The sequence below is a fragment of the Diprion similis genome, chromosome 2, assembly GCF_021155765.1.
Source record: "Diprion similis isolate iyDipSimi1 chromosome 2, iyDipSimi1.1, whole genome shotgun sequence".
NCBI classification, from domain to species: Eukaryota; Metazoa; Arthropoda; class Insecta; order Hymenoptera; family Diprionidae; genus Diprion; species Diprion similis.
In genome coordinates, this window is record NC_060106.1 from 20,440,464 (window position 1) to 20,468,029 (window position 27,566).

At 40.2% G+C, this 27,566-nt stretch overlaps 4 protein-coding genes and 2 pseudogenes across 4 annotated transcripts; all 6 read right to left on the reverse strand.

Annotated features, from left to right (window-relative positions):
• Positions 1-709: 709 nt before the first annotated feature.
• On the reverse strand, positions 710-3,172 carry LOC124416316 (neuronal acetylcholine receptor subunit alpha-7-like). Its single transcript, XM_046897248.1, has 8 exons — positions 3,013-3,172; positions 2,756-2,919; positions 2,608-2,652; positions 2,391-2,491; positions 2,088-2,301; positions 1,791-1,977; positions 1,510-1,662; positions 710-1,119 (listed from the first exon to the last, which is right to left on the reverse strand). The coding sequence occupies exons 1-8, from the start codon at positions 3,074-3,076 to the stop codon at positions 710-712; spliced, it is 1,338 nt and encodes a 445-aa protein (XP_046753204.1). The 5' UTR covers positions 3,077-3,172.
• Positions 3,173-5,576: 2,404 nt separating this feature from the next.
• LOC124415991 (acetylcholine receptor subunit alpha-L1-like) lies at positions 5,577-7,928 on the reverse strand. Its single transcript, XM_046896785.1, has 8 exons — positions 7,865-7,928; positions 7,577-7,740; positions 7,406-7,450; positions 7,179-7,291; positions 6,877-7,093; positions 6,465-6,654; positions 6,241-6,393; positions 5,577-6,074 (listed from the first exon to the last, which is right to left on the reverse strand). The coding sequence occupies exons 1-8, from the start codon at positions 7,926-7,928 to the stop codon at positions 5,662-5,664; spliced, it is 1,359 nt and encodes a 452-aa protein (XP_046752741.1). The 3' UTR covers positions 5,577-5,661.
• A 1,726-nt stretch (positions 7,929-9,654) lies between these two features.
• LOC124416317 lies at positions 9,655-12,082 on the reverse strand (annotated as a pseudogene).
• Positions 12,083-14,332: 2,250 nt separating this feature from the next.
• Positions 14,333-16,724, reverse strand: LOC124415990 (acetylcholine receptor subunit alpha-L1-like). The gene is made up of 8 exons (XM_046896784.1): positions 16,581-16,724; positions 16,293-16,456; positions 16,170-16,214; positions 15,947-16,059; positions 15,645-15,861; positions 15,257-15,446; positions 15,033-15,185; positions 14,333-14,866 (listed from the first exon to the last, which is right to left on the reverse strand). The coding sequence occupies exons 1-8, from the start codon at positions 16,642-16,644 to the stop codon at positions 14,454-14,456; spliced, it is 1,359 nt and encodes a 452-aa protein (XP_046752740.1). The 5' UTR covers positions 16,645-16,724; the 3' UTR covers positions 14,333-14,453.
• Positions 16,725-17,274: 550 nt separating this feature from the next.
• LOC124415992 (neuronal acetylcholine receptor subunit non-alpha-3-like) lies at positions 17,275-20,156 on the reverse strand. The gene is made up of 8 exons (XM_046896786.1): positions 20,045-20,156; positions 19,788-19,951; positions 19,636-19,680; positions 19,421-19,521; positions 19,118-19,331; positions 18,820-19,006; positions 18,548-18,700; positions 17,275-18,157 (listed from the first exon to the last, which is right to left on the reverse strand). The coding sequence occupies exons 1-8, from the start codon at positions 20,106-20,108 to the stop codon at positions 17,748-17,750; spliced, it is 1,338 nt and encodes a 445-aa protein (XP_046752742.1). The 5' UTR covers positions 20,109-20,156; the 3' UTR covers positions 17,275-17,747.
• Positions 20,157-20,921: 765 nt separating this feature from the next.
• LOC124415989 lies at positions 20,922-23,203 on the reverse strand (annotated as a pseudogene).
• Between the last annotated feature and the right edge of the window lie 4,363 nt (positions 23,204-27,566).

Below are 27,566 nucleotides of genomic sequence, written 5' to 3' on the forward strand. Positions count from 1 at the left end.
TTAGCGGAGTACTTTTAATCACTGTGTTTTTTGATTGCCGAAAAAAATTCTAAATGAAATTGCTGGGTAGTGTTGGTGGAATCCATGTGCATAACTGTTTACTTTATTCGTGAAAAATCCCAATCATTACAGATGAAAGATGGCATCACAGTGATACACAACGTGATGTAGAAATGAAAACGCGACGGCATCTCTCCAAGGCTGAACCGCTCTTCGTAATATAGTTAGGATATTTGTTTAACCAGGGAAACAATCCCCAAAGATGACCCTAAACTAGGGTGAAACTACAATAAGTAAAACTTATTCTTCTATCAACTGTGTTTCTTTAAAAATGACCTCGAATTTATTAGTTTAAGGTGTATATGTCTCCTTAAGATTCATTTCCGGTCTCGACGTATTCGTAAGTATCAATTCTTACGGTACAGGAACATTTCTTCCTATATAGGGGTTAGAGTCACGTTTGTTAAACGCAAAATGTAAGTGGTGAACAATTTATAAATCTTGGATATTTTATCATTCGTAACATCTGGGTAAACAAATGATCAGAGGGTCAATATTTCGTCGATACTCGTTCAAAACATCTTGACATTATGTCGAATAACAATTGTTCGGTGCAAGGTTATGGCCGCAAAACCTTGACCCTGTTTAACTCGTCGCTGTCGGTGTCCATTTAGCATTGCCTGCAGACCTTATAAAGACAAGTACTCCGCTAGAACCGGAAATCGAACGTAGGCACATCGGGTACCTCAAAGACGTCGTTCCTAGGTGTGAGAACAATTATCATAATGAGATATGTAAGTAAGACAATGGCAAAAGCCAGGCGATCTAGTAGAGCGGCTAAATGCCGCCAAACGTTGGTGCTTCCGGACTTGATTTGAATCGAAGAATCACTCGAGGTCGTCAATCCAGCACTTTCTTCGTCTGCTCTGACAGCCGCAGCAGCTTTCGGGTCCAAAGTTGTTAGTAGGATCAATTGTCCAGCCCTGCTCGCCAGGATTGAGGAGGCAGCCGATGCCAACCAGTCAGGAGCGGAAACCGACAATTTCATCATTTGACGCAGGAGAATCGTCAGGAGTAGAGCAAGGCTGGCAATAACTATGGAACCCTGATGAAATACCACTGAAAATTGTCGGTATTACATGGTTAATTATAAATTAATTGTTCCGTCGGAAAAGTGTACTCATAACATCAACTACAATGAAAGAAATAACTATACGATTAATATATAAACATTGTGTCAGTATGAAAAATTCCGGACAACTGGTTGTGTATCGTAGTCAGGACGACTTGGTCTTTTCCGGTAACGGAAAGTGTCATAAAAATGTAACCATTGCCGTAAATGCGTCAATTTTATGCTGCTGGTCGAAACGCAGACGAAACATTTACAATTAGTAGGACGAAATGTACAGTCGATCCTGTTGATAATACAGTGTCAACGCTATGTTCCGACGTTGTTTTTCTCGGACTATACATATACCTACGTCGTTATTATTTATGTGTAAAGCTTACATATCGAGGGTGTGGTCGAACCGTTGAAAGGGACCTGCTCGTTCAAGTTCATGACACAGATTAGATTGCAAATCAAGTTGAGGACTGCCACTACCGATCGCTCAACGGAAATCGGGTCCAACCAGAGCACCGTTAAAGTCAGGACGACTAGCACTATAGAAATTAGAGACAGTACAGTGTTAGTCATTAGAGAACTCCTGTGATTTAAAACTCACACTGAAATCTAGCGTCATTCAACATGAAATTTGAATATAGAATGGCAATAGATTATAATTACTCACGAATTGCAGGCGCTAAAATAACAGTTCGCATGGAGGCTGAGTTCCGTGCAATAGCGACGGTGTATATGATCGTTGGAAATGTGTAACCCTCAGCGATTCCATCCTCTACCTGAGTATGCTCAAGTGCCAGGAGCTTCCATTGGGCGTTGGGTGTAAAATTGAATACGCTTATACCCGGAAACATTTCCTTTTCGACAGAAGAAAATGTAGAAATGGACATTCAGTATGTATGTAGGTCGAGACTGAAGCGAATAACCACGAGCACTCTCAACGATTACCAAAATGCAATTATGTTACCCAATGATTCATAGCGTGGTAATCTATTTCCTCCGCCTTATAAGCCCAGGAAGCAAGAACTATTGTACACTTGTGTCTGTCGAAGGGCCAGTTCCGGTAATCTGTGACGCAGTTCGAAACGTACTTTAAGCTTGCTACACAAAGTGTGTGCCCATTAGGGGATATCAAACACTCCGATTTCGGTATTCCATTAGGGCCCCTACTTTTTCCCGCGCTGCAAAATTACAAAAAGCAGAAGATTTAAATAGATAATGAAATCGGAACAAATCCCAATTCGTATGAACCTTGCGTCGTGAGTCTTACGAGTTGTAATGAGCTATAGGTGGGACCCAAATTTCGTCGCTCGCAACGTGAAGTAGGGGTGAGTCTTTATCGGACCACCTGAGTCCTCTGATTCGCCACATCTAAAACAGTTAGATTAATATTGTTCTTTTCATCTAGTGGTGGCAGAATTTAGGCACCATTTTAACACATGGAGTAATTATTATCACCCAATCGTCATGCATGCATTAACACTTGCCATTGCCAACCAAGCGTGAAATACCATAGTATTTGAGCTTTCGTCCTGCAATAATAGGGATTATACATCAGTGACGATGGCCAGGCCTTATCAAACCACAAAAATCTCCTGATGAATCAGCATGACGCCTTTAGTCATTATATCTTACGAAATCGATGAATTTCGGGTACAGAGTGAGAAGGACACCCGTTGATTCACCAGGATTTCCGGGAGGAACAGTGGGATCGTAATCGCAAAGCAACCTTTTCTTCAGGCGTGTCGTGGCCGAAGCACTCGCTACATTACTAGTACAGTAGTCTTGGGCTGCGTCAACTGTCACAAATTACGGGGTGGACAAAGTATTATTTATGTTTCATCTTAAAAACACACGTTCGGAAAGCTAACGAAACGTAGGTTGGAACTCACCCCAAAATTTCGTGGTGTAAACGGCAAGAAGGTCGAGCACCAAGACTAGAAATTTCAACTCCATGACAGAGGAGATCGTTGAAGTTGCTTAGAGCAGAATAGTGACCACGCATGAATAAACGAAGCGCCACATATGAGCCTCGAATGGTCAAACGCAGATGCTTGTGTAATTTGAGGCTAACAAACGCCCCCAGAAGTTGGTCGCGATAAGCTCACCGAATGCGTTATAATTTAAGTTGGTGAAACTGGAGATGCAAAATTCAATCATGGATCCAGATCCATCAACGACCACGATCATTGCAATCTACATCGTTTTTGCGCGAGTACGCAAATCTTGATGTAGGTGTACAGCGCAATGATAAAAGACAGACGAGAGTCTTTTGACGGAGTGGCGAGATGTTGCCATGCGTTTGATCTCCCGGAGTAGACGTTGTCCGCAGAAAACTTTGCGTCCGCTAATCCGGCAATGGCCTCGTTCGCTCCAAAGTGACCCGAAAACTCTAGGTGAGTTTGGACAGAAGATGGATGCACCGCGTCTGGTCACTGCATCATTTGTGGCCACCTTTCGTAAAGTCCGTATTTATTAATTTGGCTGTCAATCTCTTCAATTAATCGATTATTCGTGATTGAAATTCATCTCGGAGTTGGCCAGGTTTGTTATTGGATAATCAGTGTTAGCATCGATGAAATTGAACACCTCTGTTACCATTTATGGCAGATATTACACGGAATTAATACAGCCACAACTGGTAGGTACTAACGTCACTCAAACTGGTACGGCTTTTCTAGTTAGACCGCATTTTCACACCGCGATAATTCGATTCATACTTACGAACTGCTGGTGCGATTATAGTGACCAGCATCAAATTCGAGTGTCGTTCAATGATGATGTATAAAGTACACTATCAAGAATAGTGTAAATTCAAATTATTAGGTGGATTGAAAAATTAACGACGGAGCCAGGATTCGAACCTGGTATCTAGAGATGCTTTGCCGGCGACTTACTCCAGTAGACCACCTAGCCGCCCTGACCCCAGTGTCATTAATTTCTCTTATCAACCTATGTATTCGCATTTTTTCGAAATTCAAAAAAAAGTTATACACTATCGTTGGAAATGGGAAATTGGATTCCGTGAGTCCGTCAATTTTTGTGTCAGTGGTAAGTGACAGCAGTCTCCACTCTGAACTGGGTAGAAAATCGAATGAGGCCTTTGCTGGAGCCGTCCAATTCAAATATTCGTCGTGCCATTCCTGAAGAAAAGTATTGTTATTCAACATTTTTCCTTTATGGAAAAATATGCGTTGGAGGCAAAATTTACCGACACTGACGAGAGCCATGAAGTTAAGGATTATTTCCAAGTGGAAAGTCATTTCTTTTTCTCCACATTCTGAAATATGTTCACTCGTTCACTCATCAATGACATCCAACCGTGAACCTTCAAGGTATTTCCTCGATCGTACTGCAACGGCAAAGATACTTCACGTGAGTATTCGGAACGAGATTCGTCAACGGCGCAGAAAATTAATAATCATGCGATAATTTCAAACATCATGAAGACTTATTGCGAAGTCAATGGATTGTGGAAAGAGGGTGACGAGTGGCAATGTGGTCGAGATGTGATTGACGGTCAGACGTACAGTTTTGTCGTAATTGCATGACAAACGCCTTCGTAGGTGCAAAGGAATCGAGCTGTATGGCACACCGCTGTTACAGTTGGCAGTTGCCTCACCTGGCACGGATTCCAGAGGAAAACAATACGTTAGAAATAGTGCGGTGCACTAGCGAATATATTTGTTGGTAAAGGTAACTCACCCAAGAATTCCGACGTACGAACGACAAGGACAATCATTTCAAGGATCGGTAATAGCGGATGCATGGCGGAAGAGACGCGCGGAGCTCAACTGTGAAAATACTTTGACAGACTGATCCTGGATGATAAGTAAAACAGGTACACCTGGACGCCCACGAAATACGAAATTCATATACGCCCCCAAGGCAGGCTGCGACGAGCTTATTCATCGCCGATTTGCTTCTGTGAGACTGCAGATACGCGGATATGGAAATCTGCAAATGCTTCGGTGGTAGAAATTCATCGCCATAACATCCCAATTTTGAAGTAACAGAAATGGATGGTGAATGATAGGAGAGACGAATAAATGTATATCATAGACGTGTTACACAATACGCTCGTTCTATTTTTGGAACTTGTCATTTACCATGCCGACAAGACTGACGTTGTACCTGAAACGATCGGAAATTTAGTCTACTGTTTCACTTTTTTTATGAACAAAAAGAAATTATCAGGAATATAAAAGAAATAAATTATTTCGGAATAATATTTAGTGGTTTGTATCAATCGTATCATGTAGTTGTGATTGTATAATTGAAAAAATAGACCAATAACTTGACAAGTGGTGGCTAAATGCCGTGATAAATTGATAGAAGGGTAACGATGTTCTGCTGTATCGATTCAGATCAATTATTTATTATCCAGCATTGTAATGTGATTCCCAAAATTATACACGCACAGAATCATCTGTCTAATTTTCTCGGATGTAATTCGATGTAGAAATTTTTCGTAGGTCTGTTGTTTCTGATTAATAATTCCACTTCCAACAACATGATCCTCTCCAAACGGTTGTTTGAAGTTACAAAACTAAATCGTCTTTCCGGTAAGGAAGAGCATCAGGTACCCCGTTAACGTCTTCCTTGGGTACAAGGACATGTATCATGATAATATAGGCTAAAAGCACAAAGGTGAAAGCTAGTCGATTCAGTAAAGTGGCTAAATGTTGCCACGCGTTGGAGCTTCTGGGATTAATTTTAACCGAAGGGCCATTCGAGCTCGCGACTCCAACTTCGTCTTCCTCTGCTTGAATTGGTGCAGCAGCTTCCGACTTCAAATTTATCAGTGGGAATGACCGGCCCGCTCTGGTTATTGCAGAAGACGTGGATAGCAGCCAATCAGGTGCGGTTACGGAGATTTCCTTCAACTGACGCAAGACGACCGTCAAGAAAAGGGCGAAACTGGCGATAACTATGGAACTGTGATGGAATACCACTGAAAATCATGTCAGTAATGAACCACCGGACATATAGCGATCAGCGAAATGCAATGTTTCTTTATTCGTACGAGCAGGCAACTGCATCAACTTCATGCTGTTTCTCTTCGATGCCGATTCTTCTAGTGCATAGTTATACGGACAGATTGATGATTTTCTGCTTACATATCGAGGGAGTCGTCAAACCGTTGCTGGGCACTTGCCAATTCACGTCCATCACGCAGATCAAATGACAGATCAAGTTGAGGATAGCCAGTACCAACCGTTCAACGGCATCTGGACTTAACCAGAGCACAGTCAGTGTCATGACGATCAGAACTAGAATAAAATTTCGAATCATGTCCAAATCTCTGCGTCTTCGTAGACCTTTCAGGGTGTGATATACTCACGAACTGCCGGGGCGAGGATGGTGGTCTGCATAAAGGTTGAGTGTCGTTCAATTATTACGCTATATATTATCGTTGGAAAAGTGTAATTAACCTCTGGAAACCCGTCCAATCTACTAGCTCGGTCAATGGACAGCATCTTCCACTCGTTGTTAGGTATGAAATCGAAGAGCATTGATTCCGTCGAGTTGTACTTGTAAAAGGACAGGAAACATGATTTCAGAAATACTTTTTACGTTTACGTTTTTACATACGTTTCCACAAAAACGTTGTGTCTGGCACTTTGCAAAGGTGGTTCGTGATCACAATAACAAATTCGAATACTTTCACACCACCTCCTATGGGCTCGCGAAATTCTTACCCACTTCACTTCGGGCACACCTGAAAAACTATGGAAGATGTGCAGTGGTGTTACCTGTGTCGTCATATGTATATAGCGGATGTCCTTCGCTTTGTAGATCCAAGAACCAAGAAATATTGTACAATTATGCCTGTCAAACGGCCAGTTCCAGTAATCCGAAGCGCAATGTGTGACGAACTTCACCAGCGGTCGACAGAACGTATACCCATACATAAAAAGTAAACACTTCGTTTTTGGTATTCCGGTCTGTGCGTTGTAGCCAACCTCTGCTCTGTATCAAAATACAGTAGTTATAGGCATGAAAATACAGTTTGAATTCATCCTGGTCTCCATTAATCATTGAAAATCAATCTTACGAATTATAGAGAGTTATCGGCGGTGTCCAAATTTCATCGCTAGAAACATACAGTCTGTGCACGCTTCTGGCATATTTTTTCGACATCCATTGCAGATACTCATTCTCCCAAGCCTGAAAGACATTGTTTCTAATTTCATCTTATTGTCGTCATAAGCAAAGGTAGATGTACGATCTCTCATCGGCTCTCAAACTTCAACTTGAAGAATAAACACTTCGAAAACTTACCACTCCCATCCAAGCCTGTAGTGTGAAGGTATTTGTACTGTCATCCTGAAACATGAAAGATTGATAAAACATTAGACTTCTACAATGTCTGAAAATATACAAGCGCATAATTTCCAACACTTTTATGCACATATAAATCATATTATAATGTATATGAGTATGATGTCTTACAAAATCGATGTATTTTGGATGTAAACTGAGTACCACCATGGAATTCCGACCACCATCAATTTTCGGACGAATTACGGGATCGTAATGACAGAACAAGTCTTTTCGAAGGCGCAAAGTGATCTGGGCGTCATCAGCAATATTTTTACAGTCCAGAGCTGCGTCAACTGGTAGGGGTTTTAAGCGGAAGAAAAACACACTTGGAATGAATTAGAAACACAGAAGAAATATCCATCAAAAAAATAGTGAATTTAGTAAGCAGTAAGAAAATATTCAACGATCGAAACTCACCAGGTAACTTTGTGGAATGAATGGCAAAGAGGCTGAACCCCAAGACCAGCAATTTTGTCTGCATGACAGACCAGCTTGCGCGGGCAACTCCAGTCCAAACAACGACGATGGTTTGATGAACAGAGCGACGCGCAATCGTCAAAATGGTGATGCAGACGTTGCGGTGAAATCAGACTCTGGCAAACGCCCCCAAGAACGAATACCGATTGAACTTATCTGTTGCTGATTTGATTCATTGAAACCAGAGACGCAGAAATATCCGTTAATGAGAGAACATAAAATGCAGTGCTTTGCCGATAACTTTCATCGTAGACATCTATGGGTAACGCTCCTTTTATTGACCTCTAAATGGTTCCTTTTGTCGGTACATGAGAGTTTGCGGTCAATATTAATGAGAACAACGTTGTACTTACACATCATAGAAAACACCAATCAGCTTTTATGTCTACGAACCTGAACCTGAGACACCATATCACAACTCTTTTCAGAAAACTATAAATAATCATTTCCAAGTGCCACAGTGATTTTCATTGATCACCTTGCACAAGCTGAATCTAATTCTCACTGTTTCGCAAGAGCTCTTTCAAGGCACGTTATGTGGTGTGTGATATGGAGTGACCCTGTCATTTGGAGATATTGGTAGATTGTATAAAAACAGCTATTACATGACTATGTATTCTCCAATTTCCACATTATTACATACTGTGGTCGATGGTCTGTAAATTCTTCTCACATAAATACATCACGAATATCTTAAGGGGCCATATACACTTTAAACTCATAAATTCGAGGTGATTTTCAGAGGAACACAGTTGATAGGAGAATAAATTTTATTTATTGCAGTTTTACCCTAGTTTAGGGTCATCTTTGGGGATTATTTCCCTGGTTAAACAATATCCTAACTATATTACGAAGAGCGGTTCAGCCCCGGAGAGATGCCGTCGCGTTTTTGTTTCTACATCGCCATCTTTCATCTGAAATGATTAGGATTTTGCGTGAATAAAGTGAACAGTTATGCGCATGGATTACACCAACAATATTCGGAATTTAACCATTTTTTATCATTTTTTCCAGCCCATATTTAGCGGAGTACTTTTAATCACTATGTTTATTGATTGCCGAAAAAAATTCTAAATGAAATAGCTGGGTAGTGTTGGTGGAATCCATGTGCATAACTGTTTACTTTATTCGTGAAAAATCCCAATCATTACAGATGAAAGATGGCATCACAGTGATACACAACGTGATGTAGAAATTAAAACGCGACGGCATCTCTCCAAGGCTAAGCCCCTCTTCGTAATATAGTTAGGATATTTGTTTAACCAGGGAAACAATCCCCAAAGATGACCCTGAACTAGGGTGAAACTACAATAAGTAAAACTTATTCTTCTATCAACTGTGTTTCTTTAAAAATGACCTCGAATTTATTAGTATAAGGTGTATATGTCTTCTTAAGATTCATTTCCGGTCTCGACGTATTTGTAAGTATCAATTCTTACGGTACAGGAACATTTCTTCCTATATAGGGGTTAGAATCACGTTTGTTAAACGCAAAATGTAAGTGGTGAACAATTTATAAATCTTGGATATTTTATCATTCGTAACATCTGGGTAAACAAATGATCAGAGGGTCAATATTTCGTCGATACTCGTTCAAAACATCTTGACATTATGTCGAATAACAATTGTTCGGTGCAAGGTTATGGCCGCAAAACCTTGACCCTGTTTAACTCGTCGCTGTCGGTGTCCATTTAGCATTGCCTGCAGACCTTATAAAGACAAGTACTTCGCTAGAACCGGAAATCAAACGTAGGCACATCGGGTACCTCAAAGACGTCGTTCCTAGGTGTAAGAACAATTATCATAATGAGATATGTAAGTAAGACAGTGGCGAAAGCCAGACGATCTAGTAGAGCGGCTAAATGCCGCCAAACGTTGGTGCTTCCGGACTTAATTTTAATCGAAGAATCACTCGAGGTCGTCAATCCAGCACTTTCTTCGTCTGCTCTGACAGCCGCAGCAGCTTTCGGGTCCAAAGTTGTAAGTAGGATCAATTGTCCAGCCCTGCTCGCCAGGATTGAGGAGGCAGCCGATGCCAACCAGTCAGGAGCGGAAACCGACAATTTCATCATTTGACGCAGGAGAATCGTCAGGAGTAGAGCAAGGCTGGCAATAACTCTATGGAACCCTGATGAAATACCACTGAAAATTGTTGGTGATACATGGTTAATTGTAAGTTAATTGTTTCATCAGGAAAGTATACTCATAACGTCAACTACAGTGAAAGGAATAACTATACGATTCGTATCTGAACATTGTGTCAGTATGAAGAATTCCGGACAACTGGTTGTGTCACGTAGTCAGGACGACTTGGTCTTTTCCGGTAACGGGAAGTGTCATAAAAATGTAACCATTGCCGTAAATGCGTCAATTTTATGCTTCTGGTCGAAACGCAGGCGAAACAGTAACAATTAGTAGGACGAAATGTACAGTCGATCCTGTTGATAATACAGTGTCAACACTGTGTTCCGGCGTTGTTTTTCTCGGACTATACATATACCCACGTCGTTATTATTTATATGTAAAGCTTACATATCGAGGGTGTGGTCGAACCGTTGAAAGGGACCTGCTCGTTCAAGTTCATGACACAGATTAGATTGCAAATCAAGTTGAGGACTGCCACTACCGATCGCTCAACAGAAATCGGGCCCAACCAGAGCACCGTTAAAGTCAGGACGACTAGCACTGTGGAAATTAGAGACAGTACAGTGTTAGTCATTACGAGAACTCGTGTGATTTGAAACCCACATCGAAATCTATCGTCATTCGACATGAAATTTGAATACGGAATGGCAATAGATTATAAATTCAAACATGGCAATTGAAAATAAAGACAATATTATTATTACTATTATAATTACTCATACACTGCAGGCGCTAAAATGACGGTTCGCATGGAGGCCGAGTTTCGTTCAATAACGATGGTGTATGTGATCGTTGGAAATGTATAACTCTCAGCGATTCCGTCCTCTGTCTCAGTATACTTAAATGACAGGAGCTTCCATTGGGCGTTGGGTGTAAAATCGATTACGCCTATATCCGGAAAGATTCCCTTTTCGAACAAAAGAAAATGTCGAGATAAACATTCAGTATGTACGTAGGTCGAGACTGAAGCAAATACCCACGAGCACTCTCAACGATTACCGATATGCGGTTACGTTACCCAATTATTGAAAGCGCTGTAATTTATTTCCTCCGCCTTATAAGCCCAGGAAGCAAGAACTATTGTACACTTGTGTCTGTCGAAGGGCCAGTTCCGGTAATCCGTGACGCAGTTTGAAACATACTTTAAGCCTGCTACACAAACCGTCAGCTCATCAGAAAACATCAGACACTCCGATTTCGGTATTCCATTGGGGCCCCTGCTCCCTCCCGCGCTGCAAAAGTACATAAAGCGAAAGGTATAAGAAGAGAATAAATTCGGAATAAATACCAATTCGTATCAAACTTGCGACGTGAGTCTTACGAGTTGTAATGAGCTATAGGTGGGACCCAAATTTCGTCGCTCGATACGTGAAGTATGGGTAAGTCTTCATCGGACCATTTCAGTCTTGTGTCTTGCCACAACTAAAACAATTAGATTGTTATTGTTCTTATTCTCTATTTGTGGCAAAATTTAAGCACCATTTCAACACATGGATATTATTATCACCCAAGCGTCATGCACGCATCAACACTTACCATTCCCAACCAAGCGTGAAATACCATAGTATTTGAGCTTTCGTCCTGCAATAATATATAAGGATTATACATCAGTCGGGATGGCCGGACTATATCAAACCACAAAAATCTCCTGATGAATTGAGTTGACGACTTTAGTCATTACATCTTACGAAACCGATGAATTTTGGCTGCAGAGAGAGCTGGACTTCGGTTGTTTCACCAGGATATCCGGGAGGAACAGTGGAATGTAATCGCAAAGCAACCTTTTCTTCAGGCGTATCGTGGCCGAAGCACTCTCTACATTACTAGTACAGTAGTCTTGGGCTGCGTCAACTGTCACAAATTACGGGGTGGACAAAGTATTATTCATATTTCATCGTAAAAACATACGTTCGGAAAGCTAACGATATGTAGGTTGGAACTCACCCCAAAATTTCGTGGTGTAAACGGCAAGAAGGTCGAGCACCAAGACTAGAAATTTCAGCCCCATGACAAAGGAGATCGTTGAAGTTGCTTAGAGCAGAATAGTGACCACGCATGAATAAACGAAGCGCCACATATGAGCCTTGAATGGTCAAACGCAGATGCTTGTGTAATTTGAGGCTAAAAGACGCCCCCAGAAATTGGTTGCGACGAACTCATCGAATGCGTTATAATTTGAGTTGGTGAAACTGGGGATGCAAAATTCAATCATGGATCCAGATGCATCAACGACCACGATCATTGCAGTCTACATCATTTTTGCGCGAGTATGCAAATCTTGATGTAGGTGTACAGAACAATGATAAAAGATAAACGGTCTTTTGACGGAGTGGCGAGATGTTGCCATGCGTTTGACCTCCCGGAGTAGACGTTGTCCGCAAAAACTTTGCGTCCGCTGATCCGGCATTGGCCTCGTGGCTCCAAGAGTGACCCGAAAACTCTAGGTGAGTTTGGACAGAAGATGGATGCACCGCATCTGATCACTGCATCATTTGTGGCCACCTTTCGTTAAATCCGTATTTATTAATTTGGCTTCAATCTCTTCAATTAATCGATTATTCGTGATTGAAATTCATCTCGGAGTTGGCCAGTTTATTTATTGGAAAATCTGGTGTTAGCATCGATGAAATTGAACACCTCTGTCACCATTTGTGGCAGAGATTACACGGAATGAATACAGTCACAACTGGTAGGTACTAACGTCACCCAAACTGGTACGGTTATTCTAGTTGGACCACACATTCACACCGCGATAATTCGATTCATACTTACGAACTGCTGGTGCGATTATAGTGACCTGCATCAAATTCGAGTGTCGTTCAATGATGACGTTATACATTATCGTTGGAAATGTGTAATTGGATTCCGTGAGTCCGTCAATTCTTGTGTCAGTGGAAAGTGACAGCAATCTCCACTCAGAACTGGGTACGAAATCGAACAAGGCCTTTGCTGGACCCATCCAATTCAGATATTCGTCGTGCCATTCCTGAAAATAAGTATTGTTATTCAAAATTTTTCCTTTATGGAAAAATATGCGTTGGAAGCGAAATTTACCGACACTGACCAGAGCCATGAAGTTAAAGATTATTTCCAAGCGGAGAGTCATTTCTTTTTTTCCACATTCTGAAATATGTTCACTCGTTTACTCGCCAATGACATCTGAGCGTGAAGCTTCAGGGTATTTCCTCGATCGTACTGCAACGGCAAAGATACTTCACGTGAGTATTCGGAACGAGATTCGTTAACGGTGCAGAAAATTAATAACCATGCGATAATTTTAAACATCCTGAATACTTATTACGAAGTCGATGGATAGTGGAAAAAGGGTGACGAGTACCAATGTGGTCGAGATGTGATTGACGGTCAGACGTACGGTTTTGTCGTAATTGCATGACAAACGCCTTCGTAGGTGCGAAGGAATCGAGCTGTATGGCACACCGCTGTTACAGTTGGCCTTTGCCTCACCTGGCACAGATTCCACACGAAAGAAATACGTTTGAAATAGTGCGGTGCACTAGGGAATATATTTGTGGGTAAAGGTAACTTAGCCGAGAATTTCGACGTACGAACGGCAAGGAAGATTATTCCAAGGATCGGTAATGTCGGATGCATGGCGGAAGAGACGCGCGGAGCTCAACTGTCAGAATAGTTTAACAAACTGATCCTGGATGATGAGTGAAACGGGGAAACGTGGACGCTCATAAAATATGAAATTCATATACGCCCCCAGGGCCGGCTGTGACGAGCTTATTCATCGCCGATTTGCTTCTGTGAGACTGCAGATACGCGAATATTGAGATCCGAAAATGATTCGGTGATAGAAATTCATTGTTATAACATCCTAATTTTGAAATGACAGAAATGTATGATGAATGATAGGAGAGACGAATAAATGTATATCATAGACGTGTCACACAATACGCTCGTTCTATTTTTGGAACTTGTCATTTACCACGCTGACAAGACTGACGTTATACAGGAAACGATCGGAAACTTAGTCTACTGTTTCACTTCTTCTATGAACAAAAAGAAAGTATCAGGAATATGAAAGAAATAAATTATCTCGGGATAGTATTTAGTGATTCGCATCAATCGTATCATGTAGTTGTGATGGAATGATCGAAAAAATAGACCCATAACTTGTCAAGTGGTGACTTAATGCCGTGATAAATTGATAGAAGGGTAACGATGTTCTGCTGTATCGATTCAGATCAATTATTTATTATCCATCATTGTAATGTGATTCCCAAAATTATACGCGCAGAGAATCATCTGTCTAACTTTCTCGGATGTAATTCGATGTAGAAATTTTTCGTAAGTCTGTTGTTTCTGATTAATAATTCCACTTCCAACAACATGATCCTCTCCAAACGGTTGTTTGAAGTTACAAAACTAAATCGTCTTTCCGGTAAGGAAGAGCATCAGGTACCCCGTTAACGTCTTCCTTGGGTACAAGGACATGTATCATGATAATATAGGCTAAAAGCACAAAGGTGAAAGCTAGTCGATTCAGTAAAGTGGCTAAATGTTGCCACGCGTTGGAGCTTCTGGGATTAATTTTAACCGAGGGGCCATTCGAGCTCGCCAATCCAACGTTGTCTTCCTCTGCTCGAATTGGTGCAGCAGCTTCCGACTTCAAATTTATCAGTGGGAATGACCGGCCCGCTCTGGTTATTGCAGAAGACGTGGATAGCAGCCAATCAGGTGCGGTTACGGAGATTTCCTTCAACTGACGCAAGACGACCGTCAAGAAAAGGGCGAAACTGGCGATAACTATGGAACTGTGATGGAATACCACTGAAAATCATGTCAGTAATGAACCACCGGACATATAGCGATCAGCGAAATGCAATGTTTCTTTATTCGTACGAGCAGGCAACTGCATCAACTTCATGCTGTTTCTCTTCGATGCCGATTCTTCTAGTGCATAGTTATACGGACAGATTGATGATTTTCTGCTTACATATCGAGGGAGTCGTCAAACCGTTGCTGGGCACTTGCCAATTCACGTCCATCACGCAAATCAAATGACAGATCAAGTTGAGGATAGCCAGTACCAACCGTTCAACGGCATCTGGACTTAACCAGAGCACAGTCAGTGTCATGACGATCAGAACTAGAATAAATTTTCGAATCATGTCCAAATCTCTGCGTCTTCGTAGACCTTTCAGGGTGTGATATACTCACGAACTGCCGGGGCGAGGATGGTGGTCTGCATAAAGGTTGAGTGTCGTTCAATTATTACGCTATATATTATCGTCGGAAAAGTGTAATTAACCTCTGGAAACCCGTCCAATCTACTAGCTCGGTCAATGGACAGCATCTTCCACTCGTTGTTAGGTATGAAATCGAAGAGCATTGATTCCGTCGAGTTGTACTTGTAAAAGGACAGGAAACATGATGTAAGAAATACTTTTTCCACAAAAACGTTGTGTCTGGCACTTTGCAAAGGTGGTTCGTGATCACAATAACAAATTCAAATACTTTCGCACCACCTCCTATGGGTTCGCGAAATTCTTACCCACTTCACTTCGGGCACACCTGAAAAACTATGGAAGATATGCAGTGGCGTTACCTGTGTGATCATATGTATATAGCGGATGTCCTTCGCTTTGTAGATCCAAGAACCAAGAAATATTGTACAATTATGCCTGTCAAACGGCCAGTTCCGGTAGTCCGAAGCACAATGTGTGACTAACTTCACCAGCGGTTGACAGATCGTATATCCATACATAAAAAGTAAACACTTCGTTTTTGGTATTCCGGTCTGTGTGTTGTAGCCAACCTCTGCACTGTATAAAAATAAAGTAGTTATAGGTATAAAAATGCAGTTTGAATTCATCCTGGTCTCCATTAATCATTCAAAATCAGTCTTACGAATTGTAGAGAGTTATCGGCGGTGTCCAAATTTCATCGCTAGAAACGTACAGTCTAGGCACGTTTTTGGCATATTTTTTCGACTTCCATTGCAGATACTCATTGTACCAAGCCTGAAAGACATTGTCTCTAATTTCATCTTATTCTCGTCATAAGCAAAGGTAGATGTGATTTTATCGGTTCTCATACTTCAACTTTATGAATAGGCACTTCGAAAACTTACCATTCCCATCCAAGCCTGTAGTGTGAAGGTATTTGTACTGTCATCCTGAAACATGAAAGATTGATAAAACATTAGACTTCTACAATGTCTGAAAATATAATGTATATAAGTATGATGTCTTACAAAATCGATGTATTTTGGATATAAACTGAGTGCCACCATCGATTTCCAACCACCATCAAATTTCGGACGAATTACGGGATCGTCATGACAGAACAAGTCTTTTCGAAGGCGCAAAGTGATCTGGGCGTCATCAGCAATATTTTTACAGTCCAGAGCCGCGTCAACTAGCAGCGGTTTTAAGCGGAAGAGAAACGCGTTTGGAATGAATTAGAAACACAGAAGAAATATCCATCACAAAAAAAGTGAATTTAGTAAGCAGTAAGAAAATATTCAACGATCGAAACTCACCAGGTAACTTTGTGGAATGAATGGCAAAGAGGCTGAACCCCAAGACCAGCAATTTTGTCTGCATGACAGACCAGCTTGCGCGGGCAACTCGAGTCCAAACAACGACGATGGTTTGATGAACAGAGCGACGCGCAATCGTCAAAATGGTGATGCAGACGTTGCGGTGAAATCAGACTCTGGCAAACGCCCCCAAGAACGAATACCGATTGAACTTATCTGTTGCTGATTTGATTCATTGCAACCAGAGACGCAGAAATATCCGTTAATGAGAACCCATAAAATGCAGTGCTTTGCCGATGACTTTCATCGCACACATCAATGGGTAACGCTCCTTTTATTGACCTCTAAATGGTTCCTTTTGTCGGCAAATGAAAGTTTTTAGTCCATGTTAACGAGAATAATGTTATACTCACACATCATAGAAAACACCAATCAGCTTTCATGTCTACGAACCCGAAGCTGGGACACAATATCATAGTTCTTTTCAGAAAACTAGAAACAATCATTTCCAAGTGCCACAGTAATTTTCATTGATCACCTAGCAGAAGCTGAATCTAATTCTTACTGTTCTGCAAGAGTTTTTTCAAGGCACGTTGTGTAATGTATGATATGCAGTGACCCTGTCGTTTGGAGATATTGGTAGATTGTATAGAAACAGCTATTACATGTTTATGTATTTTTCATTTTCCATATTATTACATATTGTGATCGACGGTCTGTCAATTCTTCTCACATAAATTCATCACGATTATCTTAAGATTCATTTCCGGTCTCAACGTATTTGCAAGCATCAATTCGTGCGGTAGAGAAACATCTCCCCTACATGAATTAAAATGACGTTTTTTAGTCCCAAATTGTAGGTGGTGAACGTTTTGTACACTTGACATTTGTAAAATGATCTATCGTCGGATGAAAGTCCTTTGCGATTTCTGCAATACGTGTGAAAAATTTGGAAATCTGGAATATTTTATCATCCGTAGAACGTAAGTAAACGACTGATCAAAGGGTCAACATTCCTTCGATACTCATTCAAAATATCATCAAGTTATGTCGAACGAAAATTTTTCGGTTCAAGGTTATCACCGCAAAACCTTGATCCTGTTTAACTCGTCGCTGTCGGCGTCCATTTCGCACTGCCTGCAGACCTTATAAAGACAAAGTACTTCGCTAGAACCGGAAATCAAACGAAGGCACATCGGGTACCTCAAAGACGTCGTTCCTAGGTGTGAGAACAATTATCATAATGAGATATGTAAGTAAGACAGTGGCGAAAGCCAGACGATCTAGTAGAGCGGCTAAATGCCGCCAAACGTTGGTGCTTCCGGACTTAATTTTAATCGAAGAATCACTCGAGGTCGTCAATCCAGCATTTTCTTCGTCTGCTCTGACAGCCGCAGCAGCTTTCGGGTCCAAAGTTGTAAGTAGGATCAATTGTCCAGCCCTGCTCGCCAGGATTGAGGAGGCAGCCGATGCCAACCAGTCAGGAGCGGAAACCGACAATTTCATCATTTGACGCAGGAGAATCGTCAGGAGTAGAGCAAGGCTGGCAATAACTATGGAACCCTGATGAAATACCACTGAAAATTGTCGGTATTACATGGTTAATTGTAAGTCAATTGTTTCATTGGGAAAGTATACTTATAATGTCAACTACGATGAAAGGAATAACTATACGATTCGTATCTAAACATTGTGTCTGTATGAAGCATTCCGGATAACTGGTTGTGCAACGTAGTCAGGATGAGTAGATCTTTTCCGGTAACGGAAAGTGTCATAAAAATGTAGCCATTGCCGTAACTGAGTCAATTTTATGCTCCTGGTCGAAAAGCAGGCGAAACATTAACAATTAGTAGGACGAAATGTACAGTCAATCCTGTTGATAATACAGTGTCAACACTGTGTCCCGGCGTTGTTTTTCTCGGACTATACATATACCCACGTCGTTATTATTTATGTGTAAAGCTTACATATCGAGGGTGTGGTCGAACCGTTGAAAGGGACCTGCTCGTTCAAGTTCATGACACAGATTAGATTGCAAATCAAGTTGAGGACTGCCACTACCGATCGCTCAACGGAAATCGGGTCCAACCAGAGCACCGTTAAAGTCAGTACGACTAGCACTGTAGAAATTAGAGACAGTAAAGTGTTAGTCATCACGAGAATTCGTGTGATTTAGAACCTACATTGAAATCTACCGTCATTTGACATAATACGATGGCAACAGGTTATAATTACTCACGAATTGCAGGCGCTAAAATGACGGCTCGCATGGAGTCTGAGTTCCGTTCAAGAACGACGGTGTATATGATCGTTGGAAATGTGTAACCCTCAGCGATCCCATCTTCTACCTGAGTATGCTCAAGTAACAGGAGCTTCCATTGGGCGTTGGGTGTAAAACCGAATACGCCTAGTTCCGGAAAGATGCCCTTTTTGAACAGAAGAAAATGTCGAAAAAAACATTCAGTATGTACGTAGGTCGAGACTGAAGCAAATACCCACGAGCACTCTCAACGATTACCGATATGCGGTTACGTTACCCAATTATTGAAAGCGCTGTAATTTATTTCCTCCGCCTTATAAGCCCAGGAAGCAAGAACTATTGTACACTTGTGTCTGTCGAAGGGCCAGTTCCGGTAATCCGTGACGCAGTTTGAAACATACTTTAAGCCTGCTACACAAACCGTCAGCTCATCAGAAAACATCAGACACTCCGATTTCGGTATTCCATTGGGGCCCCTGCTCCCTCCCGCGCTGCAAAAGTACATAAAGCGAAAGGTATAAGAAGAGAATAAATTCGGAATAAATACCAATTCGTATCAAACTTGCGACGTGAGTCTTACGAGTTGTAATGAGCTATAGGTGGGACCCAAATTTCGTCGCTCGATACGTGAAGTATGGGTAAGTCTTCATCGGACCATTTCAGTCTTGTGTCTTGCCACAACTAAAACAATTAGATTGTTATTGTTCTTTTTCTCTATTTGTGGCAAAATTTAAGCACCATTTCAACACATGGATATTATTATCACCCAAGCGTCATGCACGCATCAACACTTACCATTCCCAACCAAGCGTGAAATACCATAGTATTTGAGCTTTCGTCCTGCAATAATATATAAGGATTATACATCAGTCGGGATGGCCGGACTTTATCAAATCGTAAGAATCTCCTGATGAATTAAGTTGACGACTTTAGTCATTGTATCTTACGAAATCGATGAATTTTGGCTGCAGAGAGAGCTGGACTTCGGTTGATTCACCAGGATTTCCGGGAGGAACAGTGGGATCGTAATCGCAAAGCAACCTTTTCTTCAGGCGTGTCGTGGCCGAAGCACTCTCTACATTACTGGTACAGTAGTCTTGGGCTGCGTCAACTGTCACAAATTACAGGGTGGACAAAGTATTATTCATGTTTCATCGTAAAAACATACGTTCGGAAAGCTAACGATACGTAGGTTGGAACTCACCGCAAAATTTCGTGCTGTAAACGGCGAGAAGGTCGAGCACCAAGACTAGAAATTTCAACTGCATGACAGAGGAAAACGTTGAAGTCGCTTAGAGTAGAATAGTGACAACGCATGAATGAACGAAGCGCCACATATGAGCCTCGAATGGTCAAACGCAGATGCTTGTGTAATTTGAGGCTAACAAACGCCCCCAGAAGTTGGTTGCGATAAGTTCATCGAATGCTTTATAATTAGAGTTGGTGAAACTGGAGATGCAAAATTCACTCATGCATCCAGATGCATCAACGACCACGATCATTGCAATCGACATCGCTTTTTGCGGAATCATGCTGTTATTGCATCACATATACTTGTCTTGATAATGTTTCACGATCATAAGATGTAATTTTACAATTTTCACCGTATTATCATGAACTCGTTGAACTACGATCATGCAATTAATAATAAATGACAAATATAACTTATGCCGATAAAGCCAAGGCTTATTGTTATCAACAAGGTTGTCTGACAAGTCAACGAAAATATCAAAAATCGATCATTTCAACTTGGTACAGTAGTTTGGTTGATTATCGCTGATCTACGCAAAGGGAACAAACCAGATTTACTTTTGACTCCTTTTGCCGCCAGGGGGCACCGAAGGCGAGTAATCTTTCAATTTCAAAATTACAAACACATGTAGATTGACACCCTAATTACTTGACCAAACCATATACTCTCAAATCTACGTACCTGTATTCTTTCCTTTTTTTATTGTGCGAATAACAGTCCGCGAAGATTCTGCGGAAGTCTTTCCTCACGATTAGCACTCCAAGTTATATGCACATTAAAACTTCAATCAAGTTAGATATAGGTAATACAAATTTCGTGTACATTTTATTTTAAAAACTTTCCATAAGATTCTTGTGTTCTTTGTCAAGCAAGATACCTTGCTAGATTAGTTGTTAGAATTTCTCAGGATTGTACAGGAAAATCAGGGGCATTGGCATTGATGTCATTCCACGGTGTGAGAACCCATATCATAACAATGTAGGTGATAAACACACCGGCAAACGCTAGCCAGTCTATAAAAGTGATCAGGCGTTGCCACGCGTTGGAGCTTCCCGGATCATTTTCAGCTTCCGGACCATCCGCATTTACCAATCCGGCGTCATCGTCCTCGGTTTCAAGCGCCACGAATTCCGATGGATCCAAATTCGTCGCCTTATTGTTAGGCAACCGAGAAGCCCTGCTTTTTGCCAACAATACCAAAGCGGTCTCCGACATTTCTGACATCTGACGGAGCATCACCGTCAGAAAAATTGTAACGCTAGCGATGATCATGGAATTTTGATGAAATACCACTGAAATTTATTTGTATTAGAACTGGAATTCGCAGGGAACCTTATTGTTTTTCAATATCTCAGTAGACTCAACAATTTTGGATAATACGAATATTATACAGTTGTACTTATCGTCAGCGTGGAAGTGCACGTGGTAGTAAAATATACTTACGTATCGAGGGCAAAGTTGAACCGTTGAAAGGCACTTGCTCATTGAGATTGACCATACAAATTAAATGACAGATCAAGTTGAGGGCTGCCAATAACAATCGTTCCACGGACGTTGGACTTAACCAGAGTACCGCCAGGGTCAAGGTGATTAAGACTGAAATAGAATTGGGCTTTATTTCATGATTGGAGATGAAAAATTTCGAAAGATAACCGCACGTCATTACTCACGAATTGCAGGGGCGAGGATAGTGGTTTGCATATGGGATGAGTGTCGCTCGATAATGACACTGTACACCACCGAAGGAATCGTTAAATTGCGACTGTAGTACGCCATCACATTTTCCATAATGCCAAAGGACACAAGTTTCCACTCAGGGTTCGGGGTGAAGTCTAAAGTCATTAGTCCGCCAAAAACAGTCTGTCAAAAATAAAATGACAGTATTTACACACGAATTTTGGTAAGTTTTTTTCTTGCGATTGGAGCTGCGTTTTCCTAGTGTCACTTGACCGAAATGATCAAATTAAAAAATTAAAAACACGTCGTTCTCACACCTTTTTATCCTTAACGTGATACTTTATTTCATCATGCCTGTGAAACCACGAACCAAGTATAATCGAACAGTTGTGTCTGTCAAAGGGCCAGTTCCGATAGTCCGAGGCGCAGTGTGACACGTAATTCATCTCCACTACACAATGCAAATCTCCATTGGATAATAGCACACAATCCATTGGTGGTGTTTCAATATTCTCATAATTATCTTCCGCCCTGTGTTGAGAAACAACGGATAAAGAATTACCGGATGTAAACACATACATACTCGTTAAGTTATCGTTAAATATAATTGTTACTTGTTAACTTACGAGCTATACATAGTTAGAGGTGGCATCCAAACTTCATCGTTGTTAACGTGAAGTCTGTCGATGCCTTGGTTTCCACTTGTCCAACTTAAATTAGCGTCAGACCAACTCTGAAAGATTTGAACAGAATTTAACATACTTTTCGTGATGCTTATACTTATATTAAATTCATGTTGAACTTGAACAACTTACTAGTCTTATCCAAGTGCGGAATACTAGGATATTTTTACGATCCTCCTAGAATGTATAACAAACTATGTGATATCATGACGATGTGTAACGAGAACTGCGATAAAACTTATAATTATTTCGTATAAAGTAGTTAGCCATAGTGGAAGCTCACGAAATCGATGTGTTTTGGAGTCAAAGACATCGACACGACCGTAGTTCCGTTGGTTGAAACTCCTACAGGATGACGCAACGGATCGTAATTACGCATCAGACATCTTTTCAATTGCACAGTAGCCGCAGGACCCTTTTGAAGAATCCTACAGTCCGAAGAGGCGTCGACTGAGATGCGTGGATTCCGGATGAAATTGAAAGGTGTTCGAAACAAAGGCGATGCCGTCATTGGGGAATATCACAAACAAGTTATTCAGATATTAGAAAGCAAAATCGTATGATTATCGTTTACGGAACTCACCGGAAACTTGTGCCATGTGTACGGCAAAAATAACGACCCCCAAAAACATCTTTTTCGTCAACATGACAGAAAATCTTCAGCAGTAACACGGAGTCGTATAATTAAGAGTGATCGGAGCCAGAGGAAATTATAAAATGGATTATACACGTGGCCGCCCATGAAATGCGAACCTAATGAACGCCCCTTGACGCATTATCAACTTTGATTTGATTTACTGAGACCCAGGGAAGCAGGAGTGCAAAGTTCTTCAATATCGAGGTCTTTGAAAAACGTTACGTCCAATATCGTCTGCTATATATTAGTTACAGAAATACATATTTCTGCAGAGTTAACGAAAATATTCAGTTTCCTAATAATATGAATCGTTTTTACACTCTTTTGCTTTTCGCAAAAAGGTTTTATAAGATAATAGGAAAAATACTGAGCATCAATTATCACCTACACACTACCGTACTTCGCTAAAATATATATTTGGTGAATCGAATAACTACGAATTTTAAAATTGTAATTATAACTGCAGTATCTGGATAAATTCTTTGTACTCCAGTATAAAGTTTTTTTTTTTTTTTTTTCTTTGCTTTACAATATCTATAACACTGTTATTTCATTCACGTATTGTTAGCAAGTTTCGTTCATTTTATAGGATTTTTTGGTATGATGTAAATTTATCAATGATCTTTAATCATACCTCGTTCTAACTTTAGTATGATTTTTCGATATGTATTCGCGTGAAACTGTAGTATTATTTGGGCGATCTTATCTCAAATTATTAAAAATGACTCGACGAATAAATATTTTACTTTTGTAATTTATCGACACCACAAAATCATCGAATATTGAATACAAACGTGATAAGATCGAATATTTCAGTTCAGGATAGCTGCATATGGTGGAAAAAAAAATTTCAAAACCACAACCTCGCGAGAAATTTTCCAGTCTTGTTATCTCAGTTGCAGAAAAAAATCGTCCCACCGTGAGTGTGAAAACGTGAAAACCTCACAACCTCACTGGAAAATGCAACATGCTTCAAGAAACGCCTCATCCTGGGGCAAAAGGTAATCATTTATCGTTCGCGATCGGGGATGAAGGTCACGTATGTATAAGTTAGATATAACGCACGCGGCTTATAACGCGTCTCTGCGAAAAACCGGAGGAAAGGGTGACCAAAGCCATCGGAATGAAGGGTTCCGAGTGCCGAAGAGCTCGCGGTTGTCGGATGGAATTGATCCGCAGTAGATAGAAAAGGTGACTGCAGGCGTGCGTGAGTGTGTGTGTGTGTGTGTGAGTGTAACGTGATGTGCATTGCATTCGGTGACGACGTCGCTGCAGCGAAATACGCGATCAGCAGCTTGGACCATCCGAAGGCGGCGACAAGAGGCTGAGGAGGCCATTGGCCATCGCGATGACCAATCATCCTTTGACATTCTTCTTTCACTCCTGGATCTCGACATGCGTATGTCGTCAATGCCTGTACCGAATGCCGAGGTACGTGCGTACGGATCTACGTCACGTCGCGATCGGCTCGCATCTTTGCTTGCATGGCTCTTTGTGCACATGCATTTGCAGAGACACGCACGCGTTATACCGGAGTCGCATCTTGCGAGCGTCTGCGGATCAATTTGAAAAAAAAATGAAAATAATTAAGGCAAGTGTACCGGTTATTGACACGCTTAGACCCCAATTATTATATAGCCCTTTTATTTTACACAATTATAAACTGACGGAACAAATTGTGAATTTTTTTATGACCAAAACCAATTGCTATATACAGGGTGAGACATCGCAAATTGACAAAAAAAGGTCAATAATTGTGACACTTACCTTATATACTCCTATTTTAAGTAAATTGTATTAGGAGTAATGAATAGTCAATTTAATGAAAATCAGATGAGCTTTAATGAAGATTGGAGAAAAGTGTTTCTCAAATCATCCGTAAACGTGATTGTAATTCGGTTTTACGAAATGATTTTTAATTTTAACTGACTCGATCAAGCTTTATTTAACTTGAAAAAAAAAAATTTCTCATTATACTTCAACAAAGTATAAATATAGTGAATATTTTCATAATCAAATCGAAGCCTGAGTATTAGCAATTTGATGAATTATCACCTCATACAACGATGCCAAAAAAAAAAAAAAAAAAAACGAGATAAGTCTACAGATACCATTTTACAAAGTTGTTTTATATAATCAATGAAACTTTGACCGACAGCAGGGAGAAATTATTATATTATACCGATTTGCATAATTAATCAAACAACTTGATCCTCGAGTCAAATGAAACAAAATCATTTCCTACAACACAATCAAATAATCACGGTAAAGCAATAAATTTTGCACAGTGTCAAGGAATGCCCCATATGTATCCGTACATGCACACCATGTGTGGACGGAAGCGTGTATATGTGTAACGTTCGCACATCGCACAATTTTATTACCCACACTTTCCACGCCCTCTCTTCTCTCTTTCTTCTCTATCGCTTTCTTTACAACAGTGTGCGTGCATGCGGCATTGATATACGCATTACACATACTTGAAAAGATAACGAGAGAGAGAGAGAGAGAGAGAGGAAGGATATATCGACGCTTCCTCGACGCCGGTCAGCGATGAACTGATACAGATTGCTGTCTTGCCGGGGGGTTGTTGACTCGCGTAACACTCTTAGAAAAACTTCAGAGACAGATTGAAGAGCTACGCCCAGAACTCGTACGTATGTACCTGACATACGTGTTGGCACATACCTATACCCAACATGTACATATAACTAGACTAACATGCACCGGGTTGGTGAAATTGGTATTGATGAGCGGATTAATTTCAGAACCGCAGTGTGCATTAGGGTATTCTAGAAAAAAATAATTTGCGATTTTCAACCATGGCACCCCTTGAAAAGTTTCTTCAGGTTAAAAGAAAGGTTCTGTGAAAAAATTAGCGTCCTACGTTATTTTTAATTTATGAACTGTTGTGAGTGAAATATTTTTTATAGCTCACATCGATCATAATATCAATTTACGTCACTGAGAAGTCTCACACTTGTAATATTAAGTCTTCAGTTGATGTTTGAGAAGTATATCTGAGACGAATTTTTCATTATTAATTCAATCTCATAAAGTAGTTATAATTTAATATGAAATTTTTATTTAAAAGAACAACATTTCCGGATGAGGTATTGTTGTGTCATGGATCGTGATTATTGGGTTGAATATAAATGTCAGGAGAGAAATAGGAATGATAGTTCTACAATGTTTATATATTCAATATTCAAAAAAATGTGAAAAACAGGGAAATATCAAATGGACGCGATCTTCCACGTAACTTAGTACGCCCATCTTTTGACAAAACCATTATTTTAATCTGAACAAACGTTTCACTTCCGTGTATGCAAATTCTTTTTTCTTAAACACCCTAGTATACATGTATATACATAGTATGTACATCGGTTAAATCCGCCTGCATTTATGCAATTCGGCTGGTTCCTGACACTGCAATACGCCTGTTTACGGCAACTATGATTACATTTCACCGATCGCCTTTGGTCTAAAATTTTTCAAGATTAGTAAGATGTGCATGAGATGTGCCCTGAATTGCCTAACAATAAGTACATGTTAATTTAAAATAAATAAACTGTTATAAACGTCTCATTTTAGCATTATACTATAATAGATTTTTCATGTAATATATTAATATTTTGTGAGAAAATAAAAAGAAACACGTTTAAAGTTAAATATAATATCTACAAATCAAATTACCAGGCAACTGCACAAATAAACGAAATCGTGTTGATAAGTCGGTGATGTCTTTTTTTTGTTTTGTTTTTTAGTTGTTTTTTTTTTTTTTTTGCAAAGAACAATTTTTTTGACGTGGTGTAAAAATTATTAACTAAGTTAGTACTCGTAATTGTCATGCACGAAGCATGCATACATGCGTATAACAACAGGCGTGCATGACCTATACACGATAATTCTGTTGTAATATTTGAAAACCTATATGCAAATACAATGTTATTTAATTTCTTATTCTCGTTAATAACTTTTCTCGCAGATTCTTCATACATACGAATACGTAACCATAATAGATATAAGATATGCAGATTCCACATATATGCATCTGACAATATGTTATACTCGCATATAATATGCATCTTTAAGGTGCATCACACGCATGCAAAGGAAGGGCACCGCCGCTATAAAATTTCTATTTACCTGCGTATATATATGTATAATACGGTATTACACACATGGATAGTATTTTGTTTGATTTTTAATTCATGTCGTGGTGTATTGTTATCGATTCTTTCTTACTAAATTAAAGAAAAGAAATTTATGAAATTTTAATATGAATTTGATAAAAAGTCGCTCGAAAAGATCTAAAGAAACGCACCAAAAACTTGAAAAAAAATAATTATGAGCGACCTTTCAAAATTCAATTTTTAAACTGAAATTTTCGTAAACTTATTTTTTTTTTTTTGCCTACAAAATTATACCGTAACGAGAAAAAAAAAATTAAACGAAAAAAAAAAATCGATTTTTG